General features: G+C 41.7%; 1 protein-coding gene across 2 annotated transcripts in view; it reads right to left on the bottom strand.

Annotated features, from left to right (window-relative positions):
* CASTOR2 (cytosolic arginine sensor for mTORC1 subunit 2) overlaps positions 1-15793 on the bottom strand; it is a 127620-nt gene extending 111827 nt beyond the window's left edge. For both annotated transcript variants that reach the window (XM_085078729.1, XM_085078728.1), the window contains exon 1: positions 15390-15793. In XM_085078729.1, the coding sequence (XP_084934855.1) occupies positions 15390-15502 (113 nt within the window). In that variant the 5' untranslated portion in view covers positions 15503-15793. The remainder of the gene's footprint in view (positions 1-15389) is intronic.
* Between the last annotated feature and the right edge of the window lie 237 nt (positions 15794-16030).

Here is a 16030-nt window from a genome sequence, read left to right on the forward strand (position 1 = left end):
CCCTCCCCTTTTAACAGACTCACCATTTCAGTCCAAAGCATGGAACAGGTTGGAGATCTGCTCATGTGACTTGCATGTCTGTGTACTCCTGACCACAAAAAGGTGTCCCCACAGGTTTGGTACTTTGCACCATTCTAGGATCTTTCATCTCAATGTCTGCAAATGAGGCTGTGGCCGCTCTTCCTTCAGAAGAAATACTCCAAGGCTCCGTCAGTGCTGTCAGCTCAGAACTCACAAGTAAACCTTTGACAAGAAGTCAGAATGCATTCAGCAAAATATAAGGCCTATTGGGATCAGGACTCAAAACAGCTTGCTTCTCCTTCCTGTTCTTCTACAGCTCCTGCATGGCTCTGGGTAAATCATGCTATCCTCCTGTGCCTAAATTCTACATTTGTCTAAGAGGCATAAACACTCTTCACTACTAAAGATGGCCATTCTCAGGCTACACTTACTAGCGACTGACAGGAGCTCAGGTACTACAGACAAGCACCATAAAAAATTCACCTCTCTGCCACAAATGCTTTATGAAAAACAAATGTTCCTTTAAAAGCAGGTTTCAGATTCAGTTCCCTATTAGTTATCACAAAACCCCACAATTTCACAAAAACTCTATTGATCTAAAAATATTCCAACACAATCTGACAATGTCCTTTCAACCAAACATTTAAAAAAAAGCCTACAGGCACAATTACATATGAGAAAGATAATGACAAAACAAGAGAAGAAACAAGGTATGCAATATTGTTCCTTCCAGCTTAAAAAGAAAAAAAATTATAGTGCACTTGGTTTGCCAGTTTAATAGGTGATGTTATGGGTCCTTAGTTCATCTTGGGACAATTGAAGAACAGAATGATTAACAGTGTATGATGACAGTGATCACTAGCTGGTTCCTGGAGAGCTGATAAGTTAGTAAGCTAAACTATGCATTGCTATTATGAGCAAGCCAGGGCACTAACTGTAATTTCCTTGAAAGCTGAGTGGTGCATGATTATACTTGTCCAGTCAGACTGCCTGCTGGCAGCTCCGTATTTCACTATTGTTCTGAACTGTGGAGTCTTCCCAGTGCTCAGGATACAGCCACAGGAAAATGTACTCTTCATATGCAGGCTTCATTGTGGCAGCTGTTGTCTGAAGGATACTGGAAGAGAGACATCCTCTGTCCTGAAGCACAACTATTAGAGCTCCTAAAAACACGTGGTTTCATTTGTCAGCAGAAGCTACCTCTCTTTTCTAGTTGAGGCAATTTCCGTTTCAGAGAGCTCTGACTTTGGAACGACACATATATACAGCTACAGACGTACTGTACACATGTTCATATATGTGCGTGTTTCTGTGCATTAAAAAACCACATATACATGTGAGTACATTCCTGGTGGTTTTCTTTATGACTTTTAGGAATATGGACATCTTCCAACTCACATTGCTCTCTCAAGGTACAAGGAGAGACAACAGAGAACATTTCCACTAATGAACCTACCAAAACCAGGAAGAGAAAATGCAAAAGAAAGCAGCAGCCTGGATTACAAGGACATCAAAGTGGCTAATACACGCATGGACTGAAAACATGGCCTTTATCTGTCCTACTAAAAAGTGGTTGTCCTAATGGTGAAGACTATGCAGAATCCAGAATACAAGAGCCAGGTCCCACTGCTGACCTGCTGTGTCAGATGGGTAAGGCATTTGCCTTCCTATGTGCCTCAGTTTCTTCTTCTGCAAAGCAGGTCAGCAGCCTCTGCTCAGCTCCCAGAGGTGCAGCCAGCACACACTGGATACCTCAGAGCATCCAGGGCCTGGATGACCTCAGAGCATCCAAGGCCTGGAACAGCAGGGACCACTGCTGGGGCAGCACAGGGGCCAGATGCTGATGGAGACATGGAGCCAAGCCAGCCCATAGCCCAGCTGGCTATGTGGAGAGAGAAGAACAGAGATCCCCACTTTTGATCCCCTATACTAATACTCAGAAATATATCTTCATTCTTGCCCACATGAGCAGCACACTAAGCCTTCCCCCCACCTTTGGCGCATTTTTATTTTACTCCTATCCTGAACGCTACCAGCTAGTGTGACCAGGAGGCAAAATTTTAAAAACTCTTCAGCATCTTCTCCTCTAACAAGCAACAGACATTTTGAAGTGCAAGCTCTGTTCGGCTTCCAATGAGCCTTGGGGTACTCAAGAGCTTAAGTAATTTTGTTTTTTAAAATGGGACTTAGGTGATTCTGAAAATATTATCATGTACCTCACATTAGATTTAATATTAAATGAACATTAAGCGGGAAGAAAACCTGACAATGAGAAGATTTGACAAGTGCTTAAAAGGTAGGTCCTAATTAATTTTAAACTTTGTTTTATGTAAGACCCATTTAAGAAGCACATGAAATTCTTTCATTGCCCTTTTTCCTGTGCTGATCCTGCAAGGAATATATAATCAGTAGTATGTTTTAACAGGCCAAGGAAAAAGTATGAGTACCAGTCTGTTTTGAATCCAGGAACTGTTCCTGTCACTGAATTTTTCCAAACCCAAGTGAAAGGGAAAAACCCTTACTGTAAAAACAGAAAGTGAGAAAACATAATATTGAAAACGTGATAATAGTAATACTTACAGAAAAAGCCTCCCTTATAGTTTTGAAGAAAGGTTTACACCACTGCTAGTCACACACCTCATACCTTTAAAAATAAATACTTTCTCTCCCTACAACAAGATCTCATCATCTGACCATTCATTCTCCTCCAGTAAAGAAAGGTTAACAAGTCAATCATTTCCACTCCAACTCTGAATTAACCATCCCATAGCTGCATTTCTCCAACTGTGCATCTGTGCCATAAGCATCAACAAAATGAGGTGGCTTCAAAGTGTAGGGGTTTTGATGATTGTTTTTTTTTTCTCCTGAACTTGCAACACACACAGCAAGTTAGCAGCAACTTCCAAAACACTAGAGGTGGAAACTGTTGAATCAGGGACAAGAATTTAATCAACTGCTTTGCTATGATGCTTTAAGTACACACCCTCAGTTATCCAGCAAACAGAGATTGCACCTAAAGGTAGAGCTATTAACTGTTCTATGTAGTGTGCCATCCACATATATCTGAGAACAGCACATGTTTATGGTAGTAGGAAATCTCAAAAAGAGATAAACCACAATAACTTGCCATGGAAGGTTATAAAAAATGGATTAACAGCCAATTATGTACCAGTTTAAAGCCTCAGTGCTATACTATAAATACAGAAGAAAATTAATTGCAAACATATGCTCATGTACATCTCAAAATGACACAATTTTACATGACATATGTATAGCTGCACATACTATTTCTTATTTCTGACTTTGTTCCTCTTCTTTTTTCCTCCACCAATAGTTAAGTCATTATCACCTTTATAACAAGATATCCATTCAAAATACACTGCTTCACAAGATCATTAAAAGCCAATAGGGAACTATATTGTTTTGGGACTACTTCATATTTAAATCATTGCCTAAGATTACAATTCAACCACCAACTGAATGAACAAAGCCATTCATATGGGTACAGAACATACAAAGTCCTTTTATATTAATCATTCCAGCTTGATTTCACACTCCTGTGCAAACAAAAAGTATTTCTGGCCTGTCACAGCGTAAGATAACTCAGCAATTCCAAGCAAACCCTCCCCTAATAAACGTACCCCTCCTCAGACACGAGGCTTTGCCTACATACAGACACAGACTGCTTGTCCTGGGATCAAACCTCAGCAGTCCCCAGCATACACCACTGGGATGGGTAGTGTGATAAGGCATAAAGCAAACAACATGACTATATGTACAGGAATTATGAGAACCCCTCAAAAATGCTTGCAGTAACTCAATACCAATAGGAAGAGTACAGAGAAAACAGTTCCCTACAATGCTGCTCCATCACATGACCACTCTTACAGTGGAATTTCAGAAACTGCACAATAACCAAAGCACAACATTTACTGCAGGGCATACATCACACAATATGTACATTAAAGTCAAACGAAGTCACGTTTGGACTTCATGTCATTGTAATACTTTCCCTTACTTAGGTCAAGGACACAAATGACATGCTCATGTAGAAGGCTCAGGTATAAGTAGATGTACAAGACTAATGAAGCTATCTAACATGATTACAAATTGTAATTAAGCTGTCTGCACTGGCATAGAGGCTAAGAACACGCCTTTCCCAAGGCAAGCTTTGCTCTTACCAAGCTATGGAATTTTTTGGCATCCAGTTTGTTTCACCCAGTTTTTCACAGCTGAAAGCCAACAGGCAGTTTCACCTGAAATACTCACAAAACAACACAAAGGACCAACGAACTACTGCAGTAAATAGTCTCTCATTCATACCAGCAGGTCTCTCCATAACCAAGAGGTTGCAGTTTCACTTTAAAGTTCAAAAAACACATTGTTGTTCTTAAATGAGACATTAAATCACACATTATAATGCTATGTGGAAAGTAATGCCAAACGGAGCAAAGCATTACAATGTCAACGAGGTCAACATGTTACCACAACAGAAAGCAAAGCTCCATGCATGGCTTTAAGCAAAAGATCCCAATGGAAAAAGTCCTGAGCAAGCTGCTCATGTAGCCCCTGCCTTAAGCTGGGGTGCTGGGCTACATGATCTTCAGACATCCTTCTCAATCTCATCCATTCTGTGAAGATTTGTTATTTTCTAGTTTGTGACAATGTACCAGGCCTGGACTGAAAACTGCACAAAAAGCTTGAGGCTCCACTGTGGCATTAGCCATTAGTCCCATGTAAGGCTCCCAGGCAGTCATGAGCCATCCATGATCATTCACAAGGCCAGCTCTGGGCTTTGTCACTTCCCTTTATCTTTCTCTCCCCTCATTAAACCATAAAGCATGCTCTGGTCAAGCCAAGTTCTTCCTAACCTTTCTGTGTCTAGCCAACATCACACTGGTTTAGCAAAGTGGTTTCTGGCAGTCATCAAAACATTGTTACACCTGCATGCCAGGAATACTGAAAAGAAAACAATCATTGAAAAAAAAATCTGTGTTAAAAATGATGTTCTTTAGGAATCCGGATATGTTCTACACATCTGCATCTACCGTTACCTTGTCTGCAATGCAGGTAACTAGATCCATTTCATTTTCTATGATTAAGTATTAATTTAATTTGCAAAAAATTGCTATAACCACTCTACACTGCTGGCATTTTACCTGAAGAAAAATCTCTTAACAAATATAATCTATGGACATTTGTGACCCCTTAGTTTGTGAGACAGAACTATTGCGAAGCACATAGTCCCACCACTCACAGCAGAAAACCATTCACTAACTAGTCTTATCTGCAATAAGCTCAAGAGAGACTGAGCCACAAGCATGTGGTTTCACATCTTGCTGGCTCAGCAGATGCAAACAAGCCACACACAATAAAACTCTGCTTCATTTACAAAAATGCCAAATGGGTAATAACATACAACTCAAAACACATTATCTCAGTATATCATAAACTGTCTGAAATCTATCCCCATAGCAGTGAAAGGCCAATTCTAACACTACCCTTCTGTAACTAAGTAGTTTGAATGTGAAAACAATTAAGAGCATAATTTTATTTTAACATTTGCTCATCTGATACAAAGATACCTGAAATCCAAAAACTTTTCCAGTCATAGTATCTTATGTGTAAATAAGATAATTTAAACAGCATTTATCAAAATATATCTGCTCCTGAACCTCTAAAGCAAATTAAACAAGTCAACTGAGGAGAAATCAGTGACAAAGCCACTGTAACTAGTCCACTTATACAATACAGCAGATTTTGACAGCACCATTATCTTCCTCAAGATGGGTGTATTTTTTCCTCATTTCAAATTACTCAGTTTAGTTCAAAATGATCACTAGTTCATTCCAGGCTGGGAAACAAATTAGAAACTGAAAAGGCAAGTAAACTTGGTTTTCTTCTTCCAGTCTACAAATAAGAAGTAGGTGTGGGAGGCTGAGACCTCCCAGCTCCAATGTCTTGCCAAGCACAGTCTCAAGTCACCATTGGCTTCATTTGTTTAGTACAGGTCACGTTACACTGCTTTGCTATAAATGGAAAATAAGCTGAGATTTTATTCCCCCTAAATACTTAGCCCACTTAATACTGTGTAGTAGTTTAAAAAGAGCAAATGAAAATGTTTGCTTTCCATGTTACAATCAAACTCCAATTTCCACCCAAAAGCAGCTTGAAAAAGATTGCAACTGAAAGACTAATCATGTGACAAGTCATCCATCATTTTCAAAAAAGCATAAATATAAAGACTAAGTAAATCTATGTAAATATATACCGTTGCTTAGATGCATACAGAGTATATCCTTCTCAATATTAAGAGCTACTTTTTTTTCTTCCTGCCAAGACTACATTTATTTGCAAGTGCATGCCTTAGAGGTTATCAAAAGAAGAGAGTCACTCTTTCTTTAGGAAAAGAAATAAAAACTAAAAATGTTAAACAAGATTAATGTGGGCCATTTCAGTCAAGGTCTCAGACTCCTCAACTTCAACCAACTCAGCCTGTAAAACATGCATGGCATAAGAAAGGGTTGAATACCAATCTTTTAACCACAGAACTAGGATAAGTATTCAGGAATTGCTAAAACCAGTGCATATCATTACCCAGATTCTTTGTATGTAACATTTTTAAAAAGCCTGAACAGAAGAAGACAGGAAAAGTCACACCTACATTTTTAACTGTTCCACCCATGTCAAAACTTATACATTTTCCCCTCTCAGGTTCAGAAACTCCCCCAGTATCAACTTTTTAAATTAATTTATATGAATACTTCACATAAGACTTAAAGGTTGCACTTTACTCTTAAATAACCGTGCCTTATGCCATCTCTAATATCCTTTATAACAAAACCCCTAAAACTTCACAGGAAAAGAAAATGAAATTTTCCTTTACAGGTACATCTCGGTCAAACATACATTCACACTCCCAAGAGGGTTTGGTTCCTACTTTATAAACAATTTGTATTGAAAATATTTGGGTCAAGGACAGCTTACCATCAATAACAGCCTACATCTCTCTACAACTACTGGCCAATAAGTAGCACAAGTGTCTTAAAAACATTTATTCCATCACATTAACAAAAATTAACTGGACCATAAAGGTTTGAAAAAGTTACTTTGCCTACCCAAGCACCCTCACAAAAGCATACCTCAGAAGTCCCCAATGGATGAACAAATGGTTTTCTGCCACCAAGCAAACATAACCACTTCTCTCTTCCATGTGGCAACTCTGTGCTAAACAGAAGCTCTGGTATTGGCTGGAAGCTCTGGTATCCCTGGTATTAATGCTGGCAGCTTCCTAAAGCAGGCTGCAGGTCAGAAGCAGGCTTTTTATTTTATTCTGTAGTAAGCTACATTTAACAGACCAAAGTAAAATTGTTCTGATTGGTGAGAAAGTTTAGGCATTCACTTTATTTCTTTGGATGTGAAAATAAAACATTATTAACTGGTACATAATGTTTATTATACGTTAGGCCACAAAAATGAGATCAGATTCTCTGTTTCAATGGTCAGCGGAGTAAAACATTATACAGTACATCTGGAACTAACAAGGGCTTGTATAGCCATCAAACTGGCTTAATCAATCTTCATTCCTTTTGTGCCATAATGGAACACATTTGCCTGGTTTTTTTTCTTTCTTAACAAATATATCTTAGCTATACAAAACTGAACTGAGCTCAGAGTGTGAAGAAAAGATCTTTTTACTTTGAAATGATAACAGCAGCTTAGAGGCTTTGCTCTGTTGATTCTGAACTATAACAAACGGAGATATTTCCTCACATTCTTGTTGGATAATTCTTCCTTTACTAGACTTCAGCTACCAGCAGATCAGAGTTGGAGTTTACTCTTGAGTTGGCAGTAAACAAAAGAACAAATCTGTACTGTTTCCTCTGAAAAAAGAAATTGTAGCCCTTGTCCAAATATATTAAAACTCTAATATGCAGTATGATTAAGAAATTGTGTGTTGGATAAATGAGGTGGTGTGCTAAACAGAATTTTTAAAAATTTAAATAGAAAGACTTACATATTTATAGAGAATGATAAAGGCACTGTCAGAGAGCTCAGCCATCAAATAGAGTCTAATTTAAGTTATAACTCAGTGGAGGGGTAGACTGTGGATTCAAACTATTGTGTTAATAAGTAACTCAGCTGTTACTTCTAGATGACAAATGCACAATATTCATACTTTCCCTTAACAGACCTGTACTGGCTCTGCTGCTGAAACAGGAGTACCAGCTTGCAGGAAGAGTCATCTAATAACTACTAAAAGCCACATTTTTAATGTAAATACTGGCTTTAATCTCAAACTAATAAATATTCATCTGAAGGAATCTTTAATGAGTTACATGGCAAAAGATAAATATTTTTCCCTTTTTTCTATTTCTCAGCTCAACATAAGCAGGCACCATTGGTGTTTCTTTTACATCACTGATGCTGTACCTTATCCACAGGTGATGTATCTCATCTATGTGACAGCTTTGGCAATGAATGAAAACATGGGAAATAAACATAAATAACCATCCCACTACAAACTACAGGCAGTTATTTATTTATTTTAAAAGTACAATACCTAAATCAACATTTCCCCAGCACATAGTGCTGCCCATCATTACACTCTGGGTTTGATCTAGTACTTCCATTCCACCTTCTGAATCTCATTTAGTTTCTAAACACTCATGTCAGTTTATGACTTGGCATCAGCCTCAGCCTGATGGGACCACATGGTAGGTTGAGGACTGACTGCACGACAGAACTGCCAGGCAAAGAAAGACAAAATCAGGCAGTGCCCCACTGGTAAGCCATGTGCCAGAAGCAGAAAATAAAGGGAAAAATAACATTTATAGATAAACAGTAAGAGATTATCAGGAAGGAAACCTTTTCTTTCCAAGGTTTAACATATTAAAACACCGCAGAATGCTCTCACAGCCCAGCAGCAGCTGAAACACTCAGCAGCCTTGAACATAAATTGATTATATCCACAATTAAAGAGCTTATATACTTCCTCAGCCCAACCAAGTAACTTCTAGTCTCTCACCTCCTCAGTTAGCTGATTCTTGCTAGCTCTACTCATCCTGAACATCCACCAGCAACGTCGGCACCACAAATGCCCATGGTGACGCAAACAAGGCAGCAAAGTGCTCTGGGGAAGGACAGGCAGGCAGCTTTAGCCATGAGGCTTCCCATCACTCCAGCCTCCTGTGGTGTCTGGACATCAGCACTCAGTCCTTCTGTAACAGATGGTCACCAAATCAGACTGAAAAAGAAGTCCCTAAACCTCAGATATCACATACATACACACCCCCAGAAAAGAAAAGAATATATTCAAGACTTTTGGGAGTTTTTGCCACAACAAAAGAAAACACGAGCAACCTGTTTTAAATGAGTAGATACAATCTTGTAACTGGCAAAAGCCTTTTACTCAGTGGTCTTCCTAGGATACACAGGATGAAGCCACGAGAGACAAAAAAAGGTTTTAACAACAGGAATAACTTGCCTTTGCCAGATAATCATCCAGTGTTGCAAGCTGATCTGTATCTCATATAAGGGCATAAACAACATGTGTTTGCCTGAGTTCATACCAAAGGAAACAGACTGCTGATGTCAATGTCCTCAAATGATGCACGGGTACATTTTAAGCACCTGCTTCTCCTATTATGTTCTGAAGTCCAAAATAGACCTTTTATTACAGTATCTCCAATTTCAGGACACCTAGACAGTAAACAAGTGATCAGGGAATGAGAAACACTTATATTAATAGCAACAGCACACTGTTCAAAAGTAGACGTGTCAATTATTACTAAGCAAAATTGACACATTACCAAAAACAACCACCACAAACTTCAAGACAAGTTTTATTTTTTGCTCAAAACTCAAAGAAAATCCAACTTATTCTGTACATTTTATCACCATTTGCTTCTTGCTACATTTTTATTGGAATGAGTACTTTTAAGCACCACTCCACACTAAGAATACCTCCTGCCTCCAAGCATCCCATGGTAGTGGTTGCATGACAAACAGAATTGAACCCGAAGCAGAGCCCATCCTGGCTACTCCACTCCATCCAGCTTCTCTGGGAAGCATCTCACGCACATGGACAGCTTCCTGTATTTAGCGCCAAACCTGCAACCTTGGAAAGTGTCTGAAATTCTGCTTCAAGTCACCAATATACATAAACTGTACTCCAGAAGACTGAAGCACCTTGAAAAAGAACCCCGAGTGACAGATGCTTTTGGAATGACTGCTTTAAGCATTTCACGTGACCAAGGTCTCATCCTTTACACAGGCAGAACTTTTTCCTTCTCTTCAGCATCCAGGAATAATAACCACCTCAAACTAAAGAGTATCAAAAACCCCTCAGATATTTTAAGATTTGTAACTCTAGACACGTGACCTACAATCACTTTAAGCACCCAGTCCTGTGAACAAACTAACCCCTCAACTTTATTCTAGTTATAATTTAATAGCTTTAAAATTTAAATAATACCTTTCTCCCTCAACTACTTCATTTCACTGTTTATCACCAAATATATTTATATTTTTTATATACCTTTATATTAGGTACTGCAATAGACATGAAAGATTACTTGTTAGCATTGACTTCAGATTTTCAGGAGTCTACTAAAGCATTATGCTGAAATCAGGCTAATTACATGATACAGATCCAGTGCTTGGAAGAACCCTGCCCCCACTTTATTCTCCTGGACTCTCCATGTATTTTCATATATCCTCAAAAGACAAGGTTAGGCTCACCTTCCTACTATCTATTGCATGAACTGGTTGCTCAGTGTGTGCAATATTCCAAACTGTCCTCCATTCAGGTTTAATTCCTATGCACTAAAAGGAATCACAGAACATGCTGAGTTGGAAGGGACCACAAGGATCATCGAGTCCACAAGGATCATCCTGGCCCAGCACAGCACCATCCCCAAAAGTCACACCATGTGCCTGAGTATTGACCAAATGATTCTTGCTCTCTGTCAGGCTTGCTGCTGTGAATGCTGCACTGGTGAGCCTGTTCCAGTGCCCAACCACCCCTCTGGGGGAAGAACCTATTTCTAATATCCAGCCTAAACCTGCCCTGACAGAGCTTCAGCTATTCCCTTGGCTCACTGGGCACACAAGATCAGTGCCCCTGCTCTTCCCCTCATGGGGGAGTTGCAGACTGCAAGGAGGTCTCGCCTCAGTCTCTTCTTCTCCAGCTGAACAGACCAAGTGCCCTCAGCAGCTCCTCACATGGCTTTCCCTCAAGGCCCTTGACCATCCTCGTGGCTTCCTTTGGACACTCTCTAATATGTTGATGTCTTTCTCACATTGTGGTGCCCAAACCCACACACAGCACTCGAGGTGAGGCCACCCCAGGCCAGAGCAGAATAGGACAATCCCCTCCCTGGCCCGAACGGCTGCTGGGCCTGGTGCCCCGCAGGACAGGGATGTCCCTCCTGGCTCCAGGGCATTGCTGACTCAGATCCATCTGGCCACCAGCCAGAATCCCCAGGTCGCTTTTTGTGGTGCTGCTTTCCAGCATCTCCTTCCCCAGCCTGTACACACATCCAGGGCTGCCCCATCCCAGGTGCAGAATTCGGCACTTTGCCTTGTTGGATGCAGTTATAAAATATTTCGCAATTAGGAAAAAAAAAAAAAAAGACAGGAATGTAGCAAAACAGTGCATGTATGAAGTCCTCAAGCAGGTTACTTGTGACACATCTCCCAGTAGCATGAGACAGTTTAACCCTGACCAAGGAAGCAGAGACACTTAGCTTTGGTGTGAGGGAAGCTTCTCATTTTGCAGCACAGGGAGATGAAGGTGGGAGTTTTCCAATGCACAGCTCTCCGCCCCAGAGAACTAACATTTACAGAGGCATGTACATAAGAAAAATAATGCAATGGTGAAGCCACACAAAGTTGTTATATTTACATGCATAGACACACAGCACAGCTGCTAAAAAGGTGAAAATCCTTGGCACCAAGGAACATTCAAGTCAGACACAGTCACAGAATATTCTGAGCTGGAAGGGACTCACAAGAATTGAGTCCAACTCTTAAGTGAATGGCTCATATGGGGACTGAATCCCCAGTCTTGGTGTTATTAGCACCATGCTCTAACCAACACAATCAACAAAACACGAGAACAGTGATGACAGCAACAGCAAAAAGATTAGACACATGCAAATCTTCAGCATGCAACTAAAAAAGACATGGATCACTCCTCCACCGGCAGAGCCTGCTGAAATCAGTAGGCCTGCACTGACAAAAGCAGAACACCAAGAGTGCTCAGTGTAACTGACTTAGCAATTCCTGCCAAGCAGTTTCTGCTTAGCAGTTCCGCTATTATTTATTCCTGAACTACCTCTCTTAATGTAACTTTGCATAAAATACCTCATGCCTGACTTAAAGTTATGATTAATAGTACTTTTCTTTCAGCTCAGTTCAGCACACTGTTTTATTCACCACTGGTCTCATCCCTTCACCATGTTAACTGCTGTCTTGCTTCCAGACATCAGAATAGTTTCAAAACTGCTGTTCTTTGTACTAGAAAATATTGCTATTGTAACAGAAGCTAAATTAAAACACTTGATTTGTGAACAAGGGCATGAGTGTGAGAGAGTGGCAAAAGGCCAAATAAAAAGGGAGATTTGTTACTTTTTCTTCCCAAAAGGATTAAGAAAAACGTACAAGATTTAAAAAAACTGTTCCAGCCCTTTTCCCTGATGTATGACAACATGAAAGAGACCCTCCAAATCACTTCTCACAGGAGGCTATGTAAAAACCGTAGTTTCTCGCATGACTAACACAAGAATACTGATGATGTCATTGTCACCCATTTGGATCACATCTGTCCTAACAATCATTATCACTTACTGGCAGCCTTGCAGCACTGGTAAAACCTCTGTTTAAGGTCTCACTGGGAAAAGTGTAGGTGATGTAGTAACTGGTATCTTTGCTATCTCATCAGAAAAGATTAGCAGCGATGTGGACCACCTTCCTCTTTCATTCCTCCAAGGGGTCCTTTGCATACAGGGTGTGTGGGAGGGGAAGATTTGTCTTGAACCCTTATAAAAAGTTGTCTTCTGGGCATATTCACTTCTTAAAGGAGGAGGAAAATGAAACAGTGCTATCATAGATTTATAGTTACATCTCCCAGAGACCCTTGCCTTTCTCATATACACATGGGGTTCATCAGAGAGAAGACCTGTGAGGCAGGGACCTTGTTTGCCTCAGGGCATGCAAAAGCATACAGGAGAAAGCAACAGCTCAGTTCTGTCGGTTGTCTCGAATGACACGAACAAGCTTCCCCTGCATCTCTACCGTCAGCAAAAACAACAAAATTAACAAAAGGGAAATAGAGAAGTTTCCCATGCCAACAAACCTTTCCACAAACATCTAATGTTCCTGATCCCTGAGATTCCATGAAGGGTAAGGAAAGATTGATACTCAGGGTGTATATGGTAAAAGATAAGACACCAAAGCAACCAGAGACAATAAAAAACTGTCAAGAGCTGCACCCAAATGCAGGACAAGGTATCACACCCCAAAGGGGTTATCTTACTGCCCTGACCCTTTCACGGTTCTCTAACACTGAAAATGTGAAATGTCATGTGAAACAAAAAGACAATAGGACCATCCCTGAAGTTAAAAAAAAAAAAAAGTAATCCCAAACAAACAGAAAAACTCCCATGAAACCCCAGTCTATGCATTAAGAGTGACAGATTTAAAGACTTCACTGTTAACAGTAACAGTGACATTTTAAGCACGTGAGAGGAAGCAACAAGCCCTTCAAAAGATCAGCAACTTTCAATTACAATGAAACAGCACATTTTAAACAGAAATTTAAGACTCAGGACCCTTGAATACCCTGTGGAGTATTCAGGGACACTAGCAAACAAGATGCTTCACACTATAAACAATGGTAGTGGTAAGCAAAATGGGATGAGCTCCAAATCAGAGCGAAATTTCAATACATGAAGTTTAACTCTACGATAAGATGCTGTGATCAAATTACACAAGTGGGTCCATTCATCTGTAAGCATCTTAAAACAGAGAGCATTGAATTACAGTATGAAATAAAACAAATTAATTTTCTTTCTATTTATTAAAATATATATTCATTATTCTCTGACTGCCAGAGAAAATTTCCCACCTTCATACAAGAATGAATGTGGGGAGAAAACTGAAATAGTAATTATCAGGCTGGAAAAACAAGAAGAGTTTGAGTTGTGTTATTTGCATTCCCATTCCTCATTCTGAATAGAGTGAAGTCAACAAGCTAAGTGAAGACAGAAGAATATGCGACTGCAATTCAAGTTGTTTTGTGCAAAAGGCCTAGCACCTTACATACATCCAATAAACTGTCCACAGTATTTTCTTTCCTACCCCGAAATAAAAAAAAAAACAACTCACAGTGCTCTCAGTGCCTTTCACTACGTTTTTCTTTCTTCTTTTTCTCGAAAGCTATCACAATCCAAATTACTTAATACCACAATTTTTACGTGCAAGGCATGCATTGCCCCTCCTCCTCCTCCAATTTGGCAGCACTGGAAAAGCACCTTTTAAACAAACCCGCGTGTGGAGGACTCGCTCTGTCTGTAAGTGCTGCAAGGAACAACAATCCAGGGGGAAAATAAACCCAAACAAACAATAAAAACCAGAGAGACCGGGAGAGAAAAAAAAAAATCCACCACTCCTCCTCCTCGGGCTGCTGTTGTTGCCTTTGTTGTCCGGCGGCCGCCTCGAGCCTGCAGCCGGCCGGGCCCCCCGGCCCCCACCTGTTCTCATTCATCCGCCGGGCGCAGCGCAGGAGGCGCACTGGGGACTGCCCTAAAACCGGACGGGGACACCCTGAACTCCAGCGCTGATCCTCATCACCATCTGCAACTCTTGGGATGATGGGGTGTGTGCGTAGGGAAGACCCAGGTGTTCCCCTCACACCCAATAACCCCTGCCCTCTGGCGACGAGGGCGTCCCCCTCACCCAGCAGCCTGACTTCTTGCAAGGAGGGGGTCCTCACCAGCCCCAGCACCTTGCCCCTTAACAGGGAGCGTATCCCCACCACTTCAGCACCCTGCCCCTTTGCAGGAAGGAGGGTGACTCTTGCCCCAACACTGTGCCCCCTTGCAAGGAGGGGTGTCCTCCATCTCAGGATCCTGCTTTTTTTTTTTTTGTCCCCACGGAGGAGAGCACCCATCAACCCACCCCTTTTCGAAGGAGGCTGTCCTGCTTACTTGCAGAGCATATAAGCATATACCCCCCACCCCAGCCCCTCGGAGGGAAGGAGGGTGCCCTGCTAGCACCCAGTCCCCTTCTAGCAAGGTGGAGACGCCCCCAACACTCTGTCCCGTTGCAAGGAGGACGCCCCCCGCCCCATCCCCAGCACCTACCTCGTCTTAGAGGACAGGAAAGCAAGTTTGATTAATCCATAGGTAAACAACTGGATGCTCTCCTTGGCTATGCTGGCGACTCTGAGCCTGTGCTCTAGGATGTGCAGTTCCATCTTTTCCTCTTTCTCATTTGTAGTTCATCTATCCCCGGGGGTTTATGTTTTGTTTTTGAATGGGGAGGGGGAGGGGGGGCTGTTATTGTCGGTGCCTTTTATTTTTTTTCCCCCCTCCCCACCCGGTTCCTTCTGTCCTTTCCCGGCTCCGGGAGTGGGAGATGAGGGAGCAGAGGGTGCAAAAGTTGGAGCGGTGGGGAGGCCGGCGGGGCGCGGAGCAGAGCAGCGGAGCCCGGAGCGCCGAGCAGCTGGTGCTCGCTGGAACAAACAACTTGCCACTCAAGCCCGGCCCGGCGCGCCTGCGCCGCGCCCCGCCGCATGCCGGGCCTTGGAGTCCGCGCCGCCGCCGGGCGCCGCGACGGGGCCGCCCCTCTCCGAGCAGGGGGCCCGGCCGGCCCACACCCCGCTCTCAGGGGCGGTTCGCATCAGTCACTTAACAAAAAATTCAAACGGGAATCAACGCTTGTAAGCGCCCAGAAACTTGGGGTGGTGTTTTGGTTTGTTTAATTTTCTTTGCACCTATCGGGT

Source organism: Lichenostomus cassidix, chromosome 19 (genome assembly GCF_008360975.1).
Source record: "Lichenostomus cassidix isolate B80296 chromosome 19, HeHo_3.0, whole genome shotgun sequence".
NCBI lineage: Eukaryota > Metazoa > Chordata > Aves > Passeriformes > Meliphagidae > Lichenostomus > Lichenostomus cassidix.